The 21012-nt window shown below is 44.6% G+C and overlaps 1 protein-coding gene across 2 annotated transcripts in view; it reads right to left on the bottom strand.

The window, feature by feature from the left end:
- The window catches only part of LOC121695471 (solute carrier family 66 member 2), a 28686-nt gene extending 11799 nt beyond the window's left edge, over positions 1-16887 (bottom strand). The window contains exons 1-4 of one of the 2 annotated variants that reach the window (XM_042076356.1): positions 15849-16887; positions 15540-15673; positions 13787-13837; positions 3923-4139 (exon numbers count right to left, since the gene is read on the bottom strand). In XM_042076356.1, the coding sequence (XP_041932290.1) occupies positions 3923-4139; positions 13787-13837; positions 15540-15673; positions 15849-16051 (605 nt within the window). In that variant the 5' untranslated portion in view covers positions 16052-16887. The remainder of the gene's footprint in view (positions 1-3922; positions 4140-13786; positions 13838-15539; positions 15674-15848) is intronic. The other variant, XM_042076357.1, reaches the window with a different exon arrangement.
- Between the last annotated feature and the right edge of the window lie 4125 nt (positions 16888-21012).

Here is a 21012-nt window from a genome sequence, read left to right as displayed (position 1 = left end):
ATAAGGGAAAGACATAATTAAACTCCAAATTTATGAAACTTGAGTAAGAAAAAAAACATAATTAAATCCATAATTTAAGTCACTTTACCACCCACCCAAATACACACTGACACACAACACTCAACATGACATTCCCAATACACACACACACACACGCACACACACGCTCACTCCTTCTCACTCCCTGAAAACAGGCCTTGGCCCTTGAGAATAGTGTTCAGTTCTTACAGGTAAAATCACAAAGATTTGGTCCATAAACTACACAACCACAAACACACACACACACACACACAAGCCAACACACGCTGAAAGAGACACACACCATTCCTCTGGCACAGACCAAGCACATGCTGGCACCCAGCACTGGCAGAGTTCCTTATCTCTCATGGCTGCCATCACCACAGCAGTCCCTGTTAAAGTGTCATCCACGCAGCTGGGAGCGCACACACACACACACACACACACACACACACACACACACACACACACACACACAATGAAGTGAAATGACACCCTGCACACAAACCCACCTACACAGAGAGGTATTGACACACACATACACAGTATAGACCCGTGTACTGATTTGGGGAGCCAACCTCATGCTGAGCATTGTGTGTGTGTGTGTGTGTGTGTGTGTTGTTTCTGTTTGTGTGTCTCCAGCCCTCTGCGTGTAGGTGGGTGGGTATGAGTGTGTGAAGGAGAGAGGTAAATACACTTAACTCACTGTGACAGAGATCTCCTCCACTTGCATGCACACACAACCCAACTACCCAGAAACAAAAACCTCAGACTCTCACACATCTCGCACGTACACAAGCCCACACACGTACACAAATCCATACATCCACACACCCACACACACCCACACACACACACAAACACACACAAACACACACACACACACACAGGCAGAAGAAATCCGCAGCCCTTCTGAAGCCCATCCGTGCCTACTCCCCCCTACTTTAGTTTTCCCCGCGTGCCCATTCTTATTAGGCAGGGACACAAAATGAAGAGGTGGTTCAGACCTGATTCATCCTGACAAGCATCCATGCTGAGGGTCGAGCTCCCGCCCCAGTCGAGCATCTCGCCCCGCGGGGGGAGGGAGGGATGGGTACCATGCTTTGGAGCAATTACACGTAACCGTCACAGGGCCTCGTAGCCGTGGCAACGGCCCCATGGAAACGGGCTGAGTAGGAAGCCCCCGACAGCCAAACACGGGGGAGGACTCATCACTACGACAACAAAAAGCTTATTTTCTTCACGTTCTCCCGCCGCGTCCCAAACCCGACGCCCGAAGCAAACTTCCTCAGCCAAGAGAGAAAAAGGGAGGAAAGAGACCAGAGATGGTTAGAGGAAGAGAGAAGAGAGGGAAAAGAGAGCAGAAAGGAAACACAAAGAGAGTCAGAGAACGAGAGAGCAAGAGCAAGAGAAAGAGAAAGGTAGAGAAAAACGCAGAGCGGGCCAAGAACAGGGGAAAAGACGAGAAAGAAGGGACACACTGAGGGCCACTTGAGGGCAGTAAATGACCCGTGGCTGCCGCTGAGCAGCCGTCATATTGCTGAATATTAGAGTACACCACGGCTGCTTCATGTGCTGTAATTAGGACTGGTCTGCTGCCAGCCAAAAGCACCAGTCACACTGAAATTTAATGGGGGGAAAAAAAATCTCTCACTGGATGAACGGTCTGTTTATTCAAATGAACACAACACAAAACAATTTGTTGGCATTTCACAGACAGAAATGGGGATTTATAACTTTAAATTCCGCAATTTTCTTAACATTCTTCATGATCACTGCACTGCACTTTCGAGACAAGATGAGACGCTGGGGGCATTCATTTGTACTTTCTCAAACCAAGACTCTATTTGGAGCTTGGAAAGTATCCAATGGTAATGGTGTATTGTTGTCTAGAGGAGGATTATTGCACATTTACCTGCAGTGAGGTTATATCATTGATTTACAGGCAATCACCAGATATGTCACACAAAGCAGGCATTACAGGAGAGGGGGGAGAGAGAAAGAGGTGTTGATAGAGAGATGAAGAAGATGAAGAAGAAGATTAGGACATTTTTGAATGGAGAGCTGAGGGAGCAAAGTAGTACATTTACAGACGCGGAGTTTCCAGATAAACACAGATAATTCTGTGACAATTAGCTCTAGTGAAACCTCAGACGTGAAGCCAGTAAAAAACAATGACAAATTATTAGATGTAATGAATGAACAGAAGCAAGTTCTTTCTCAGTGAATATTCCCTTTCTACACTATCTACATCTCAAGAAGGTTATGGGAAATGTAGTTAATTGTGAAAGCCACTGGGGACCTCCTAACATGGCTCTCCGTGGCACTGAAGTGACCCTGTTTAATCATGTAGTAATGACCGATGTGATACGGTGCTGAACGCCTGTTGTGTGTGTGTGTGTGTGTTGCTCGCCAAGTCCCCTATGGCCTTTAGCACATTAAACTGCCCCCATTAGCCATAACACATGGAGCCATTATACCACAACTACAGCAATGCTAACATTTATTGTCCTCATTACCATACCAATCTACATAACATTTGTTATATTCACACAACATTAGGGCATTTACTCATCAGATAATGTAGTTATAACTACTGCATCTAACTACTGCATCTTCAGGATGATTACTCTGCACTGGCAATCATGCACTGTGGGTGAAAGGCTGAGAGCCATTTCAAATTATTAGCGTTATTTCAATGAGTGAAAAAGAGTTCCAGAATGAGTGAAACAGATTTCCATCTCTCTAGTCTTTCTCAAGCAATGAGTAAAACAAGGCAAATCAGCTACCGCCCAAGCTATTTGGAAGGACAAGGACAGGCCACATGCGGCCTAATGAACACGTCAATATGATCTTTAACGCTGATAGATTGTTCCCGCACACTCCAGAAGACTCCCCCGAGGCACTCTGCCTCCGAGCGCCCTCGCTGCCCTCGACTGCTAAACGCGGAACACAAATCTTCTAAGGCCACTCCAGGGGGAGTCGGCACACGAGGCGAGTCCCAGAGACCTTTTCAAACACAGGTACGTCTGCTCTGATCTTCAGATGGAAGCATCGATAATTACAGCGTGCATGTGTGTGTGTGTGTGAGTGTGTGTGTGTGTGTTGTGGTGGTGGGGGGATTTGTGGGGTTGCTGGCACATGGCTTCCCCAAGGCAGAACTTGTGAGTCTTCATTAAATCAAAGGATAGAACAAGGAGAGCTTTGACAGAGAGAGAGAGAGAGAGAGAGAGAGAGAGAGAGAGAGAGAGAGAGAGAGAGAGAGAGAGAGAGAGAGAGAGAGAGAGAGAGAGAAAATGTGTGTGTGTGTGTGTGTGTGTGTGTGTGTGTGTGTGTGATGGCACAGGTGTTTCATTAAAAAAGAAGAGGCAGGGGGCGTGGAGGTTTAGCGGAGAACCGAAAGAGCCTACAGACAGGAGTGAGGAAGAGCATTCTACTCTACTAAACTAGCACAGCCTCTTCAGAAGGGTGTGTGTGTGTGTGTGTGTGTGTGTGTGTGTGTGTGTGTGTGTGTATTAGTGTGTTTAATGTTAGTCTTCCATATAAAGGCTGTTCTGTAACCTCTGCCTATAAATGTGCACATGCCTAACAATTATTTTTATCAACAGGTTTCAAATCATTTCTGCAGCCTCGTCTGTGAAAAAGGTGTTCTGTTCAGGTACTTAATCTACAGGCCATTCTCAAACAGCATGCATTTCAGAGTGTGCATGCAGTGCACCAGTCCAGTATAGACCCTTTCAAGAGAGTTCCATTATCAGCATCATAGTTGGCCCCACAAGACTTCCTTTTTAACATTCCATATGTTATCTTAATGCAGAGGAAGTAGATTGGGGCCCAAATAGAACGTTCAAGCATTGTTTTTGTTTACCTTGTTGAAAGGGTCTATATCGTTTGCATTACCCACCTCATGCCCTCTGTAGACTTGTTCTGGTAGTTGCAGTAGAGCTGGGGTGTGCCTAGCATGGCCTCGGTGAACACGGCCAGGAAGCCCAGGCTCTCCACGAACACGTCCGAGTCCAGCAGCAGGTAGGTGACGTAGGCGGCCACGGCCGTGAAGGCCAGCACGCACTGCAGGTAGTCGGCGAAGCGGCTCCAAGACCAGAAGTGGCCCCAGTCGAAGTCTGAATGAGAGATTTGGCCACGCAGATCAGCTCATCATATACAGTACATACACATTTACCGATATACAGTATATAATGCAAACAATCTTATAGCACAGCGTGCTAAATGAATGTGTGTATGGGATGCACAGATGTAAATGTGAATGAAGACTGTAGCATCCAAACAGGTGTTAGACACGATTTAGTCCAACCCCACAATAACAATGAACTCTGTTACAAACCACTTCACAGACACCAAGATGTGAAAACCTCAGAGAAGAAGCACATTATGAAAGAAGAATATTTATACAATATTTAACAACAGGAAGGAACATCTCCATTATAACAGACAGGAAAGATAATTAGGGATAGCCTTCCCTACAGACAGCACTGAACGGCACTCTCTAACTACACGGAAACACCAGGGCCCAAACTGTACAGATAGATTTCCCCCAGATACCTTTCACACAGACGTTACTTCCATTCTGTTAATCACGCTCATATTCTTCTGGTAGTACAAAAGCCAGACTTCCTACTCCTGCTCCTAGTCTAGATCACAATGGTTTCCACTCCAGCTGAGAAACGTGGGAAATGAGACAATACTCACTTGGACACTGCTGGGATTTAAAATAATCCTTTATAAGATAGTCCGTTTTTTTGTGCCCTTCAACAGTGAAACTTGAAGGTCATATGCGGGAGACCCTGACCTGTACTGTAAGAGAGACCCTGGACCCCTCAGTAGGTTACTAAAGGGCAGAGCTGGAGAGTAAACAGACAACTGAACCATCAACACAGAGCTGAGGGTTGACACCCAGAGGGCTAATCCACACTGCCAATTAACCCACATGGGAACCAAAAAGATTCTGGTAGATTTCATTAGGATGGAACATCGACTTTTTGAAGTGATTCAACCATGTGTATACTCAAAAAGTTCTGATGGAAGATGTTTCTCCACCCTGTTCCGCCCCTTAATTATCTCGGACTGTCAGGAAGAGGGCTCTCTCCACCTGCACATCCAGGACCTCGTCAGGTCAGCAAGTTCTCAGCACGCGGGGGAAAAGAAGATCGGGGGCTTGAGCAGAACCAGAATAATCCACCGTGCCAATTAGCTGTGCCCCTGTGAGCCGAGGAGTTGACCGTGCAGGCCCCGGGCCCTGTCCCCCCACGCTGGGTCAAGGCTGACCGCCACCCCAGAACAGGGCACAGATACTACACAACAGTGCACAATACCAAAACTAACACCTCACCTCACCTCAACATAACTAGATCATTTATTTCATACAGGAGCTTAACAAACACAAAAATCAATGTTTCATTAGTTACAAATGACTGAAGCCTTATCTAGAAAAAAAATATGATTTTTATGCTGAAATCAATACTTGCAAAAAGCTACTCTGACATGACCCTATTGACATTGGGACTCTGGCACCCTCTAGGGCTTTTTAGCTTCACAATTCTCCTGTCATACTAAAAAAAAAAACAAGTTGTTTTTACTTAAACGTTAGTGATGGCTGTTAAAAGGGTTACCAAAACAGTCTAAAAGCAGTGTGAATTGAACACACTGGAAGTTCAATCAAAGGTGAATCTCATTGGGGGACAGCCCTGAGGTCCTCATTTTCAGTGGAGTTGTACATCTTCAGTAGCCTGGAGATTCCAGACCCTGGTAATCTAGAAAGATTAAGGGTCTGGCCACGAATAATGTAATAGCCCAATTCGAGGGGCGGCACCAATCGTGCATTTGAAAATCTCACTGCACGCAATTGGATAAGACTATACGACCAACGTTTACTGACTGATTCCGGATTTCGAGCCTACGACTGTCATCTGTTTAACTCGCCTTTGGCCTGCCTATATCAGATACACCGATGTGATTGGCTCCCCGCGATACAAGTGGCAAAAGTAACATGCATCATTACTCATTGCCAGAGTGTCTCGCAGGGACAATTTAAATTGTGCTCTTGCGAGAACTCTGGATTTTCCAGTGCACATCTTCATCTACAATTACTCTACACTAGGCTCAACATTCAGAGAACTGCCCCCAGGTAGGTTTTAACAAATCAGAAGGTTTCGATTTTGCCATCTCTTCAACAACAGGCCAATCTGGTTGCAGGGCAGGTGGACAAGAATTAACTGCTGACTCGGCAGGTCTCTGCATGAGAGAAAAAGAACTCAGAAGCGCTCGGGTAGAAAATAAGATGTACATCGACTGCGAGGGATCCTTTAACTGATCCAAATGACTTTGTTTCATTGATATCTTTAAGCCTCACTGGTCTCATAAAAAAAAAATCCCTCCATGAACTCAAAATGAAACAATGACAATGACAAAAAAAAAATAAACAGAGCGAACATATTAAAGGATTTGGGGGGCTTGGATGAACAGAGAAAACCCCAGCACAGCAGGGAAGACCCCCACATAACAACAGCCACCCAAACCCATGTTAAATTAAGGGACTCGCTCTCCCATCACTGAATCTGCCACCCGCAGAGATCCCTGGCTACAGATCCCAGAACAGTGCTGAGGGCCAAAAAGTAGACAAGAATGCACCGGAAAGGGACGATAAGCAGTACAGAGGAATGCCTGGTTGTAGATGTCTTTTTTTTGTCGTTGTTGTTTTTATTGCGGTTACTTAGTCTGTCATGTTTTATTATCTTCAACGATCTCTAAAAAGCCATTAGTGCTCCTGCGCTACTTGAAAGAGCATGTTCAATATCTATACCGGTATGAGAGGACAAAAACAAGAGAGAGAGAGAGAGAGAGAGAGAGAGAGAGCGAGGGGGGGGGGGTATTACAGAACAAACACAAAGGGGGGCGCCAAACTTCCCCAATTCTAAATGACATTACAGAAGAGGGGGAAAGTACACAGAGCAAATGCAATCAGCGCTAAGAGGGAAAAGACCTGACACGGCTGCTCTCAAATGAGATTCCAACGGCATCCCATTCCCCACGCTGCTCCATGCCCCTCTCCGTTTCAGCCACCCCAATTAGCTTACCCAGGATCAGATTTACTTTCCTCCACTGCAGGGGCAAAAGCGGATATACAGTAGTGTTTATTTTTCATTACCAAGATGCAATACCCATTATTGCAGTTAAAGGTCTCACCCCCACAAAGATAAAGGCTTGCAGCTTACACTGCCAAACAGGTGGAACTACCGGGACTAAGAAAAGCTGATGTGAGGTTTGAAGTGTCAGAGAAAGCTAAAGGGTCTTAACATGTCACTGTCAGTCCTTCACAATGTCTTAAACGGCCTAAAGGGGAAATATACAAAAGTTTATTTTGCCATTTCACAGAGATAATCAGTTCTGATTTCTGACTCAATTATCCTTTCACATATTGTTGTGGAAGTGAAGACTAATGCTCGCTCACCGACATTTCATAACAACGCAAAATTGCCATATTGATAGTGGAAACTACTGGTATTTCGCCTGATATTTCTGCCTCTGTTCAATTACGCCTTTTGTTCCTAAGGGTAGTCAAACAATCAAAAGCTCTTTCTCTCACACACTCTGTGTGAGTAGGTGAGTGTGCGTGCGCGTGTGCGTGCGTGCGTGCGTGCGTCTGCATCTGGATAGCACTTGAAAAAGCACAGCAACAGTTACCTCATCAAAGGTAACAAATGAGAAGGAATTACTTTGGGAAAAAGCAAATCATAGTCACAACCACCATGACAAACATTTCTCTAACACCCCCCAAAAAAGAGCAGGTGTTATTTCACACTAAACCAACCGAACAGGTTTCCATGGGTTTGTATTCACTGTAGAGATGGGGATTTAGTCTCATTTGGCGTGATATGGTCACTGCACCCAATGTTCCAGTATCAAAGCCAGGACCAGTGCCACTAAACTGGCATCTCTCGCCAACTCAAAAGACAATCCTCGTCTCTCTCCAATATGTACACGTAGACACACACACACGCACACACACACACACGCACACACACGCACACGCACACACACGCACACGCACGCACGCACACGCACACACACGCACACACACGCACACGCACACACACACGCACACACACACACGCACACACACAGTAAAACCACTGAACTGGGGCCTGTTAAACTCATCCTGGGATTAAGGTGGCAGCACTGCGGGTGTAGCCCTGAGTGATATGGCACGTCACTGGCTGCGCTAGCATCTGGACCTCACAGATAACAGCCAGAGCCTGGGGGGGGGGGGAACACCAGCCACCGCTGCCCACACCGGACACACCGAGTTGGGCACGGGGTAAACCCACAGCCCCCTCCTCTGGAAACCTTTGCTGGAGCTGGATTAACTTGCACTGCGAGGAGAGTCCGCCACAGAGGCACTGGCCAGACTGGCTGGCACTGGCACCTCCTGTCGTATGGGTCCAAGTGCCACATGACCGAAGACACCGATGAATGTGTGTATTTGTACATGCATTTTGATGTGAAGTGAAGTGAGAGAAAACTGGTTTGAACTGACACTGACAAATAAATTGTCTACTGGAGGTAGTATATTTTAACTTCTACTGATTGCAGATTGCTGGAGGCAGCACTTCCACACCTCCACTACACTCCAGGGAATGAAGTGTTAGCTTCAAGCTAAAATTAAATACTAAACTCCTAGTGCCCTCTGTAACTATCTAGAATAAAATCAATTACCTGGAACATTCCATCCTCTCCATTCAAAGAGGACATTAATATGTGATGGGAATTATTTTGGAGTTTCAAGACTGGTTTTGGTGGCCATTTGGGGCCTCTTGGCATTAAATAAAGACATCCTCCCCTCCCCCAATGAAATGCTAATGTACTGGTTCCAAGGGCTATCAGATCCACAAAACAAAGGATGTTACCTTGCTATAATGTATCCATGTGTCATGAAATGTAAATATATTAATGTTTGGTATCATTGTAATAGTCTCAGTACAAGGATTGTAATGATTTGATTGTGAGAATGTTTGGAACATTCTATAAGTGATATTTCTGATATATAAGATATCTCTCCTCATGTTCTTCAGATAGGTGTGAAGTAGGTGTGTGAGTAGGTGTGTCTGATGCCAACTGGAGAACAAATCATGTGGGCTTGTCTTGCCGCCAATTCTTCCTTTGTTTAACCCATACAAAAGTGATTAACTTGCATTGTTAGAAGAATGAGGATTAGAGGGATGGAGAACTGAGGAAGAGAGGGAGAGGTTGATCCAACAGAGGCCATGGCCTACACAGACCATAGACCATTTTTACCCTCTCTGCTTGTAACAGAATAAACCTGATTCCTGAATTTTCCTGAAGTTTGCCAGTCTAAGATTAATATTAAGTAATTATTCACCACAATTACTTTCATATGTCAGGGTTGGGGAATGTTTACGATCACCCCATGAGAAAACCCAGAAGACCAGACACCTGTTCTAAATACCACCTGTTTTCCACCAGGACACGCAGCGCTGTCTGACACGACAGACTTCAGACTTCAGACTACCAGCCATGGCACGTGTGTGTGTGTGTGTGTGTGTGTGTGTGTGTGTGTGGAGGGGGGGATGACATAGAGATGTTTGTGGTCTTTGTGTGATTGCCAGCACAGAGCTCTCTCTTTTCTTTCTCTTTCCCCCTCTCTCTCTCTCGCTCTCTCTCGTGGTGTTCAATCCCTGGCGAGTGGGCATGGACCTGGCACCGCTTTCAAACGGGTCCTCCCCGCTGTGCCCTCCTCTCTCAGCAGGAGGCTGCGAAACTGGCAATGGCTACGGGCGTGTGTGTGTGTGGGCAAAGAGTGGACGCAGTGAGGTGCCCGCTCCCAGGCTCTAGAACACGGTCAGGTGACTCTCCCCCCCCCCCCCCCCCCACGCTTCTCCAGCCTAAAATCACACCACATTTAGACTGGGCGGCTACATCTGCACTTCTCACTCGACTGCAGTGTGTGTCTACACCACACCACACACACACACAGACTGGTATTGGGAAACTGTATTTAAGAGGCTTTATCCTTGCACTGAACGTTTGTATAATCTCTCCTAATAAATACTGCACATTCCGTTTTTGAGGATTTACTGGGAAAACCATATATTGACAAAATGTTTACAGGTATACAGCCAAGCCTTAAAGGCAAGGCATTAAATGCATGTTAAGGGAGAAGTCGATTGAACACAGCGATATCCTAGTGTGACTGCAGCTTGGAATAATTCCTTCTCTTTGCAGTCAGAGCACAGTCCTCATGAGAGCACATAAACACCTTACCTGATACAACAGGTCATAATCATTCCTAATCCCATAATAATCCTTTCAAACGTGTTAAAAAACACAACACTGTTTATCCAGTTTAAAACCTAGTCTATACCGCTTCACTTTTTAATATGGCACCAGACCAACTTTACAACTTTTAAACTGACTTAATCTAGAGGATATACAAGACAGCATGCAGTCCCATTCTACCTACATACTACATACTACATACTACAACTGCATACTGTTTGTACTCAATCGGCCACCCAGTGGCCACATCAAAACACAGGCCCATTAATACATTTAAGGACCACTTCTCCACAAAAATCATACATCCACACTGTACAGCTAGGCGCAGTGGCTATTACATGATATCACGGATCACTGAGCCTCGATGTGCCACAGACGATTGGGGAACAACTCAGCCATTTTAATGCCCAATAAACAGACTTGACAGTGTGGACCGTGGGAAGCCTAATTCTCCATCAACTCCGCAGGGCATTATGCACACCTCAGTGGAGGGTCAGGATCCTGCATTGGCACGACTGAGAACTACTATAACTGTGCAAGTGGCATAATAAAGTCACTTATCGGAGAGTCTCCTGACAAGCCTCTCACCTGCCCCAACATATAGATGGGGGGGGGGGGGGTGGTAATAGCCCTAATCTGTTATCTCCTTAAAGATTTCATTGGACCCAGCTAAGCAATGCCTCAGCTTTGTGAATCATAAGATTAAGATACTAACAGAGACACAATACATATTTCACAGAAGTGGAGACACACACACACACACACACACACACAGAGAGAGAGCGTGGCGCCTCTGCAGATGGCTGACGAGACAAAAGTCAATTGAAACACTCCCAGAACACTAAACCAAGGCAGAAACGCATTAGTTTCAATAAACACATTACGTTTCAGTCTCTTCCTCCCATCTCTCTCTCTCCCTACACAGCAATCAAATGGTAATTGTGGCTGGCACAGAGGACCTGCAGAGATAATGTGGCACAGGCTCCTGCGTACGTGGGAGGGCTGTGCTGTTTGTGCGTGCTATTGTGTTTGTCAGGGTGTGTGTGTGTGTGTGTGTGTGTGTGTGTGTGTGTGTGTGTGTGTGTGTGTGTGTGTAGGGGGGGGGGCTTACGAATTGTTTTCGGACGCACAAGCCCGCTGGGGCCATGCCTTCTGGCCAAAAATATCTGCTCCCGTCTGGAGCTTTAGCATGCATACACACACACAACACACACATGCACACACAGAACAAACAAACACATATTCAGACTGTGTTTTCTCGAGTCTGTGTCGCACGTTACGTACCTTTCCTGTGTGAAGTGAAAACCTGTGATTATACTGTGTCTGTACTTCAAAGTTGAAAGCTTGTGTGTAAAGATGTGTGCGTGGATGTTGGATGTTGTATCTTTGTGTGTGTGTGTGTGTGTGTGTGTGTGTGTGGGGGGGGGGGGTAGTCCAGGCTTTGGGCACGTATGAGCAGAAGGTGGTCAGATTAGCAGTAGACGGCCACACATATACAGAAACACACACAGATACACACACACAAATAGTTGCAATTAGGGGGACATGGCTCTCTGTCAAATCTAATGAGGTAAGGCAGGAAGATGGAAAGGCGATAGGTTGAACCAGTGAACAGTGATGTGTGTCTATGTCTGTGTGTGTGTATGCCTGCCTGCCTGCGTGCGTATGTGTGTATTCACAAGTAAAAGAGGCATTCAATTTATTATTGACAGTATATGCATTTCCCGAGCTCTTCACATCTTTTAATCCCAGCATGCAACATCCAAATGACCACTAGGGGGCTCACATGGGTAAGAGACAAGTCAGCACAGGGATTGGCCATGAGAGGCCTGGACTGAAAAGATGGAGAGACATGTAGCACAAGGATAAAGACACATATCTAGTTTCTTACTGAGCTAGGTCTGCTTCTGGTGTGTATTATTTTTGTTATCAGCTTTCCGTCCACTTAGGGATTACGTGATCCCTGAACCCCTCCATCCCGCCGTAAACTTTAGCAAAAGACTAAGACCATGTGAGCTTTGTGCCATCACACCAAGACAAAAACAAACAAAAAAAGCCATGGAGCATGATGGTGGGGAAAATGCAAAACAACAAAACACACACACACACACACACACACACACACAATTCAAAGAGCAAATACTCCAAAATCCCCACAATAACACTGGTGCGTTCTCCAACCTTAGACTTTCAGTGCCATCTAGTGTCCCATTCCATTTTAGTCCACATCAACATCCAGCACAATAACTGGTCTATCTCAACTCAGCCTAAATTCTCAGCACTCAATTTTCAGTGCAGTAACAGAACTGTAATTCTCTGAAACAGTGACTCCGGTGGATGAAGGTACCACTTAAAGTATCTCGCATTTGACCCCTGAGTGAACCAGTAACACAGATGCAACCAGCACAACAGGCAAAACCAAGCAAAGAGGAGCAACCACTGTTCCCAGGCATCAGGAGAGAGTCCTCAGCAGACGGGTCAGACAGAGGCCCCTTTCAAGCATGCATGCATGCATTGTGAGAGCTCCTACAAGCGGTGAATGACCCAAGTTAAGAGTGGCATCCGAGGCGGGTCAGCCAGCGTGCACATGACAAAGTGTTTTTCTGCTGTCCCAGTTAGCTTGTTTATATCGCATCCAAAGCAAAGCTTAAACAAGTTATTTTTCCTTCAAAGACAATGTCTCACTGCTTGCAACACATACTGTCATCAGTTATCAGTGCAAATAAGGCTTTCATATGTGAACCGTTCACATGCAAACCACTATTTTTAAGATTTAACACAGACATGCAACACATAGCCGTTGTCAACAGTTATTGGTGCAAATAAGGCTTTCATATGTTAACCATTCACATGCAAACCACATATTTTTAAGATCCAACACAGACATAACAAGAGATCATGTACTGAGTACTGAGATTAAATGTCATTCAAGGTCATTAATGTCCATGCATACACATCTGTGCACTCACATATACTCTCTCACATATACTCACATAGTCTCTCTCTCTCTCTCTCACACTCACACACACAATTAATGTACATTATTCTTGCCAGCATGCAATAAGTGAACATCAGCAATTTCAAACTATGACTTAGAATCAGCTAAAGCTACCATGCATGCAAACAATGGCACATTATCATGCTCAGTAGAGTAGAGTGTATTTAAAACAGAAATGAATCAAGCTGGGATGATTCACAAGCTTCCGACTTGGAGGCACATGCAATGGGGACGGTTCCAACAGTGCCAAGCTGGCAGGTGGTGATCAGTCGTGAGTTAGTGAGGGTGACGCCAGTTAGTGTGTGACGGGGTGGCGGAGTGCCATCACTGGACCATGCGTGAGTTGGGTGACATAGCGGAACTGGAGACGAGGGCACAGTGTGGGGAGGGGGGGTGGTGGGGTGAGGTGAGGTGAGGGATGACCTTGGCGCCGTTTAGCGAAGCGGAAACGGTACATACCCAAAAAGAGCTTCTTGGGGAGTTTGATCTCCTCATCCTTAATTTCTGAAGCTACAGACACAGAACAAAAAATGAGAAAAAGAAAACAGAAAAAAAAAGAGGGAAGATGAGAGAAGAAAGGTTGGTCTTCACAAGACCCCAGTAGGATGTGCGCACGTGTGAGTGCGTGTGTGTGTGTGAGTAAGTGACTGACTGAGAGATCTTGTGTTTTAATGTGAGTGTTTTATTTCTGGTCAACGAGAACTGACTACACCTTCAAATCATGATTCATACGTGACATGGACTAACAAGTTTATCCACTGTAAAACACACCTTTTATAAGACTACTCTTTTACGATGGTCTTTAATATACAACCTAACCTTTAAAGGGTTTGTTAAACTTTGAAATGGCCTTAGGGTCATTGACCCCCTCTTCAAAGGAACTGGTTTTAAGCTAAGGTGAATCATCTTTCTACTAGTCTACTACTAATCTACTAGTCAAACTATTTTCCATTCCATGTGACAAATATTACATATGATTCTGTCTGCATGGCCACTATGCATCTGATACTCAGAATGCCATCTACTCAGAATGCCATCTGCCCACTCAGGTCATTGCAGGCATGTGACATAACAGAGAGCCCCCTTACACAACGCAGTTCCTCTGCTCGCCTAATCTCCTCATAGATCACCATTTAAGCCTGTCAAATCCCTGCTGATTATTGCAGCCAAACCCCCACCCTGGAGCATCTATCTATCTATCTATCTCTCTCTCTCTCTCTCTCATCTACCCCCTGGGGTGACAGGAGACTGTACCCCCCTCTGTACTGTGGGAGTTAGATAGGGGCTGTGTGTATATAGGGGTTGTAGAGCCTGCAGTACATGATGACAGATCTGGAGTGTGACCAAACGGGCACTGCACAGAGGTCCCAGATGGGACTGCAGTGCAGCCTTTTCAGACACCTGTGAAATCAACTGAAGTTTAAAAGGTTAACTTATCCCCCCTTCTCTCTCTCCCCCTCCCTCTACACTCATGTGTTCCTTTTCCTGATGTGTTCTTGTCTCATGACGTCCACGTGGCCCAGCCCAGGGGAGGGGTCTGGAGACGTTCTGACATGACCAGACCCCAGTAAGGCCGCAAACATGTGGACTCGCCAGTGTTGTACTTTCTGTCTGCGTTCTGATAGGCTACTGGAAATGGAACCTACTGCAAGGAAATCGCTTCCACTGACAATACCACCCAGTTTAGTGATCATTCCAACCTGGCTTGGCAGATTAAAATGTTAATCTTTTACATTTTGTTTTCATTCAACTGCAGGGTGTAGCTGTTGAACATGGTGGGTTCATAGCAGAGTGATGCTTACTTAGTAAACAGTTGTGTATAAATGAGCTGAAGCCTAAACAGAGCCTTACTCAAAGGGAATATGTGGCTTCCTGAGGCTATCGAATTACAGAGGTTATTTGATGTACCTTTACCACAGTTCTTTGCCAAGACCCATAACCCAAACAAATCCTGTCAAGTGAACATTTGTCACATGGCAACATCGTGCCAGGAAGTAGTTACTCAAATACTAGTGTGTGTACACGGAAATATCTGTTGTACAACAAGCACACACTCACTCACTCACTCACTCTCACACTCACACACACACACACACACACTCACACACACACTCACACACTCACACACACACACACACACGACTGTATTTCTTCACACACCTATGACAGGCTGTAAAGCAGTAAAGAGGGGTTGTTTGGCGAGGGGACTGACCTGTGAAAGAGCGGCGTTTTGTGTTCAGCTCGGCTGTCACACGGACATCAGTGCACAGGTTCAGCATGACCAGCATGGTGACAATCATGATGATGCTCTGCCACAACAGGGGGGTCTCAAAGTAGCGCCCAAACCTAGTGAGACACACATTTGCCTTGATGAGTAAGAGTCGATTTTTTAGATCATTTGAACTTCCCTTTGAGGTGATGAAGCTTTTTCACTCTAACTCATTTGATATGTATTTAGCAAAGCAGAAGAACCAAATTTGACCATTCTAGAAAACTGAACCTCTTAACACAAAAAGATTACCTGAACAGTATTCTTAAAATATTGGCTACGAGGAGAACAAGGCAAACATAGGTGGAGAACCCCTCTGCATTCTGAGTCCGCTTGATCTCCCTGTATTGAGGAATGTATGGCACCACCCCACCAAATATGATGGCTGTGGCAGCTGTCCAGGTGACGAGCAGATTGACAATATGCATAGTCTGTTGAAAGACTTCATCTTCCATTGTAGTACTGTCGCTCAGGGCTCAGCTTGCGAAATTATTTCCTTTTCCCCAAAGAGTGTTGTTTGAATAACTTTCCTTTAGAAAACCAGGGTCAGTTGTATCATGCTTAGTGTAGCATGCAGATACACCAACAATTTATTAAAGAGTACCCAAATCAAATGCTTGAAACGAATCAATTTGTTAACGCGGAAATGTCAGCTACACCATTAAGAAGGTTACAATCCCAGAATGTACTTCGAGCTAACTTTGGTGTAAATACACAATTGTATGATGTAACCCGTGATTCAAATGGGGAAAATCTCAATCCAGAAAAAATGCTGGGTTTTCATAGATGATGGGCTAAGATGATTAACAAGGTAGGAAACTCATAACGTACCAAACTAATTTAGGCAATGAAGGCTAACATTACTGAATGTGGCTAGCTAGCAAGCTAGCCTAACGTTACTGTTATGGTATTTCTATCAAAAAACCTGCCCATACCCAACAGTTGGTAGATTTGAGTTAAGATAAGAAGCAGCTGTTACTGTTCATCAACGAGATTTGCAGTGAAGAAAAAATATATATTTCCCTGTTGTACTTCCATGGACTGCTGCATCTCATCTCGTCGACATAAACAATTCAAGTTATCATTTGATGACCAGCGTTTGCCGTTGTTGTTCATCCGTCATTATATTTATATCCCAAAGGCGTTTTGTGGAGTGAGCTGATCGGTTACTGTCAAATCGTAACAAATTCCCGCTCCCATGCGTTAAATCACTGCTTAAAATGTCCCAGTGAAGTGATGAAGCCACTGAGACTTCTCATTCCAACAGCTGGCGCAGCAGTGCTGCTTCCTTATTGACGCCCGACACGTCATAACCCTTGACGATCCCATGGTCCTAATACTAGTTGTTTACAACCTCGAAGGCTACAAGTTAGGCTAGTGACAATGGCCCCACATTTTTGAGATACCCCTACCGGAGGTAGAACTAAACCCAACAATGTTTTTCCTCATCTCTAAGGTCTCCCATATATGAAATGGATTCTTGGCTAAAAATATTTTACTGCTAAGATTGTTAAATTAACAGATATTGTTATACACCCCAAAACCAAAAAGGACTAAAATATAGCCTGTCCGTATGGGAGTTAAGGCATATAAACTAGTGCAGATCAATCATACAAGCTCTGATCAATCATACAAGCTCAGCGAAGCGGCGGTCATATAGGTTTAGTCAGATTTTTTTCGCAACCTTTTTCGCATGTCCAAATTTCCGTCAAGGATTCCCGGGACACTGAACGACCGGGGTAGACGAACATTTTTGTAGCCTATGTTGATCTCAAGGGGCCATGTCAACCCATTCCATAACCACTCATTTCATGTATAGCGCCACCTAGTTAAACACAAAAAAGTAAAAATGAGGTGTTGTAATCGCAGGTATCTGTGACCTAACATAGTCAAAACTGCACGAAATTGGAAGTGTAGGATCATTATGACACCCTCTGAATGCACGCCAAGTTTCGTGGAATTCCGTTCATGGGGGGCCACACAATAAATTAATTTATGTTACTATACACCAACTGGCCTGTAGGTGGCCGGAGACAGTTTTCTGTGAATATCTCGAGAACCGTTGGGCCTAGGAGGTCCACTTTTTTTTGTATGTTGGTCTTAAGGGGGCATGTCAACCCATCCCATTACCACTTATTTCATGTATAGCGCCATCTAGTTAAAAATTAAAAAGCAAAAAATTAGGTGTTTTCATCACAATATCTCTGGCTGACATGGTCAAAACTGCACGAAATTGAAAGTGTAGGATCATTATGACACCCTCCGAATGCATGCCAAGTTTTGTGAACTTTCGTTCATGGGGGGCCTTACAATAAAATAACTTATGTATACATTTAGTGACCGTACACCAACAAGGATTCCCGGGACACTGAAAGACCAGGGTACACGAAACTTGGTGGGCATGTAACCCCACATGGATAGCATGGAACCATCGTTTTTTGTTTTGATCTGTAGCCCCCCCGCTATACTGGACCCCCCGAATGGAGGGTAGGGCAGACACAGTTTTCTGTGAATATCTTGAGAACCGTAGGGCCTAGGATGACCAATTTTTTCCGTATGTTTGCCTCCAGGGGTCATCTTAACCCATTCCATGTGCACACATGTGCATAAACAGATACACACGCACACACATACATTCACAGTAATCATACGTATGACACATACTCACACAGTAGACATATGTACGCATGCAAACACAGGCACATACACAGGCACACACACAAGCACGCACACACACGCACACACACACACACACACACACACCCACACACATAAACATAAACATGTACACGCACACATGCACACAATTCAAGAATTTCTCAGAATTATGAACAGGCAAGATGGGGGTGGGGTTGTATAAAATGAATTTTACATGTGAAATTTATGAACTAATCATGTTTTGGTACTTGTTGTCTAGCAGATACCAGTGAGAATTGAGTGTGGATAATGCAATTTAGTGAGACAGTTAGAATCATATAGGCCTTTCAGCGTGATTTATTTTTGTGGGAAAAATGTGCTGGACTGGGCGGTGGTCATATTTTGTACCGCTCTGCGGTACATCTAGTTCAACTTGATTTGCATTTCAATGAAAATTCTGAAATTTTTCCTTTTCACTAGTCTCTTGAATTATAGAGTATGTCTTACAGACTTTAGATCCAAAGCTTGTGGGAAACATTTTGAAAAGGGCAAGAAAAAGATCTGTAAGTATGTCCAAAACCCTGATCTCTGCATGATACCAAATACCATAACATGCCTTGCACACTACATCTCTAAATGAAATATAGCAGAAGCCATAGAAAAGGATAAAAAAGCAGACCGATGTCTATAACAAAGCCTTTATTAAGCTCACTGAAGACATTGATAAAACAGTATTGTCCAAAGGTAGGAAAGTGAGTACTCTCAACTCTTTGACTGATAGCTATGAGAACATACTAAAGACCATTGCTGAGCATGAAGGTGTGTCAACACAACAAATATAGATCAAGGACAGTGGTGTCTACATCCATGGAATTGTTGATGCAGCCATCGACAACTTTTACCAAAATGAAGACACCCTGGATGGGAAGTGTACAACTCATGCTATGATGTCTGTTGTGTTCCAAAGAGGCCAAGTCTCCACAGCAGAGAAATGCCTAGCACAGGTTTCCTCAGGTTCAGAGGTCCCTCACCACCTTAAACACGATTGATATGAATGGATGGAGATAAACTTGTATACAGGTACATTTTGTCCATTCTTTTACGCTTCACATCCAGGGTGTCTTAATTTTGGTCAAAGTTGCTGATGGCTGCATCACAAATTCCATGTTCAGCAACTCCAGTGGGGCCAGTTGGGATGTAGACACCACTCTCTGTCCTTGATATCTAGTCTGCTGCAAAAGATGTGAGAAGTGCCTAACATCTGTATAGGAAACACTGTGTCCCATTGCACTGAGCTCATTGATGACTGTCTTACTACCAAACTTAAGATGTATCAAAATGGGAAGTCCCAGTGTGATTGGCGTATGGATGTGACAGCTCTGTTCAATGAGATCATGACAAATTGGGATAACACACAGATTCTCCTTTGAAGCTGGGTTATCATCACATGTTTGGTAATTTCTGTGGGCATGTTAATCAACACACCATGCTTTTCCTCAATATGTCTGCAGCCCTGTGTAATATTTGGATTTCAGAAAGACTCTGACTTGTCTGTGGAAGTGTAGTCTCAGTCTACTGTTATTTCTGTGAGTTTAGCAGCTTCCCTCAGTGCACAATATGGTCATACTATCTGAGCAGATCAAATCTGACTGTCTTGGACGTGGAACAAATGCAAGCCTGTCTTTGTAATGCTGTATCAGCTTTTCCTTTAGTTTCCAGGATCTATATTTCTTGTGTTGAACTATAGACACACCTTCTTGCTCAGCAATGGTCTTTAGTATGTTGTCATAGCTAGTCAAAGAATTGAGTCCTCACTTATATCTTTGGACAATACTGTTTTATCAATGTCTTCAGTGAGCTTAATAAAGGCTTTGTTATAGACATTGGTCTGCTTTTTTATTCTTTTCTAAGGCTGCTGTTATATTTTGTTTAGAGATGTAGTGTGCAAGGCACATTTCATGGTATTTGCCATCATATGCAAAGAGATCTGGGCATGAAAGAATTTGAATGTACATTCAGAAGCTGCCCGAAGGACCTTGTCTCTGGTACTGGGGACAGCCGTGGCCTACTGGTTAGGGGTTCGGGCTAACCGAAGAGTTACCGGTTCAATCCCCGACCCAGAAGGGAAAAAAGGCGGGGGAAGTGGTTCCCATGCCCACATCCATGGTGCCCTTGAGCAAGGCACCTAACCCCTCACTGCTTCCCGAGCGCCGCTGTAGTAAGGCAGCTCACTGCTCCGGGTTAGCGTGTGCTTCACCTCATTGTGTTCACTGTGTGCTCTGTGTGTTCACTAATTCACGGATGGGATAAATGCAGAGACCAAATTCCTTGTATATGCAAGTATACTTGGCCTATAATTTACATTGCCCCTGTACCAGTCGAATTGGCTGTCAGAGGTTCTGATCTAGAGCTGGCCTTCCCACAAATGAAATTCAATGAAATGAAATGAATGATCTCTGTATTTGAAATGCTGTTATTTCAATCCTACTCAGCCTTTTTGGTGCAGATGTGCTCTCACCAGGGCTGTAGTCAAGACCACCTTTGTCGAGTCCAAGACAAGTCCAAGACCAGGACTAGTCGAGACCAAGTCAAGACCGAGTCCAAAGAGGTTCGAGTCCAAGACAAGACCGAGTCCAAAAAGGTTCGAGTCCGAGTCATGACCGAGTCCAGGATAGGAAAAAAAGTCTTATGCATGACAGTATCAAGACAATCATTTTGGGTTATTATTATTATTATCTAAAAGCAAAAACAGTGTGAACACACCCAGGATTTGTAAGTG

Source organism: Alosa sapidissima, chromosome 21 (genome assembly GCF_018492685.1).
Source record: "Alosa sapidissima isolate fAloSap1 chromosome 21, fAloSap1.pri, whole genome shotgun sequence".
Taxonomy (NCBI): domain Eukaryota; kingdom Metazoa; phylum Chordata; class Actinopteri; order Clupeiformes; family Clupeidae; genus Alosa; species Alosa sapidissima.
The sequence above is the reverse complement of the archived record's forward strand: the minus strand, read 5'-3'. Positions and strand labels throughout refer to the sequence as shown.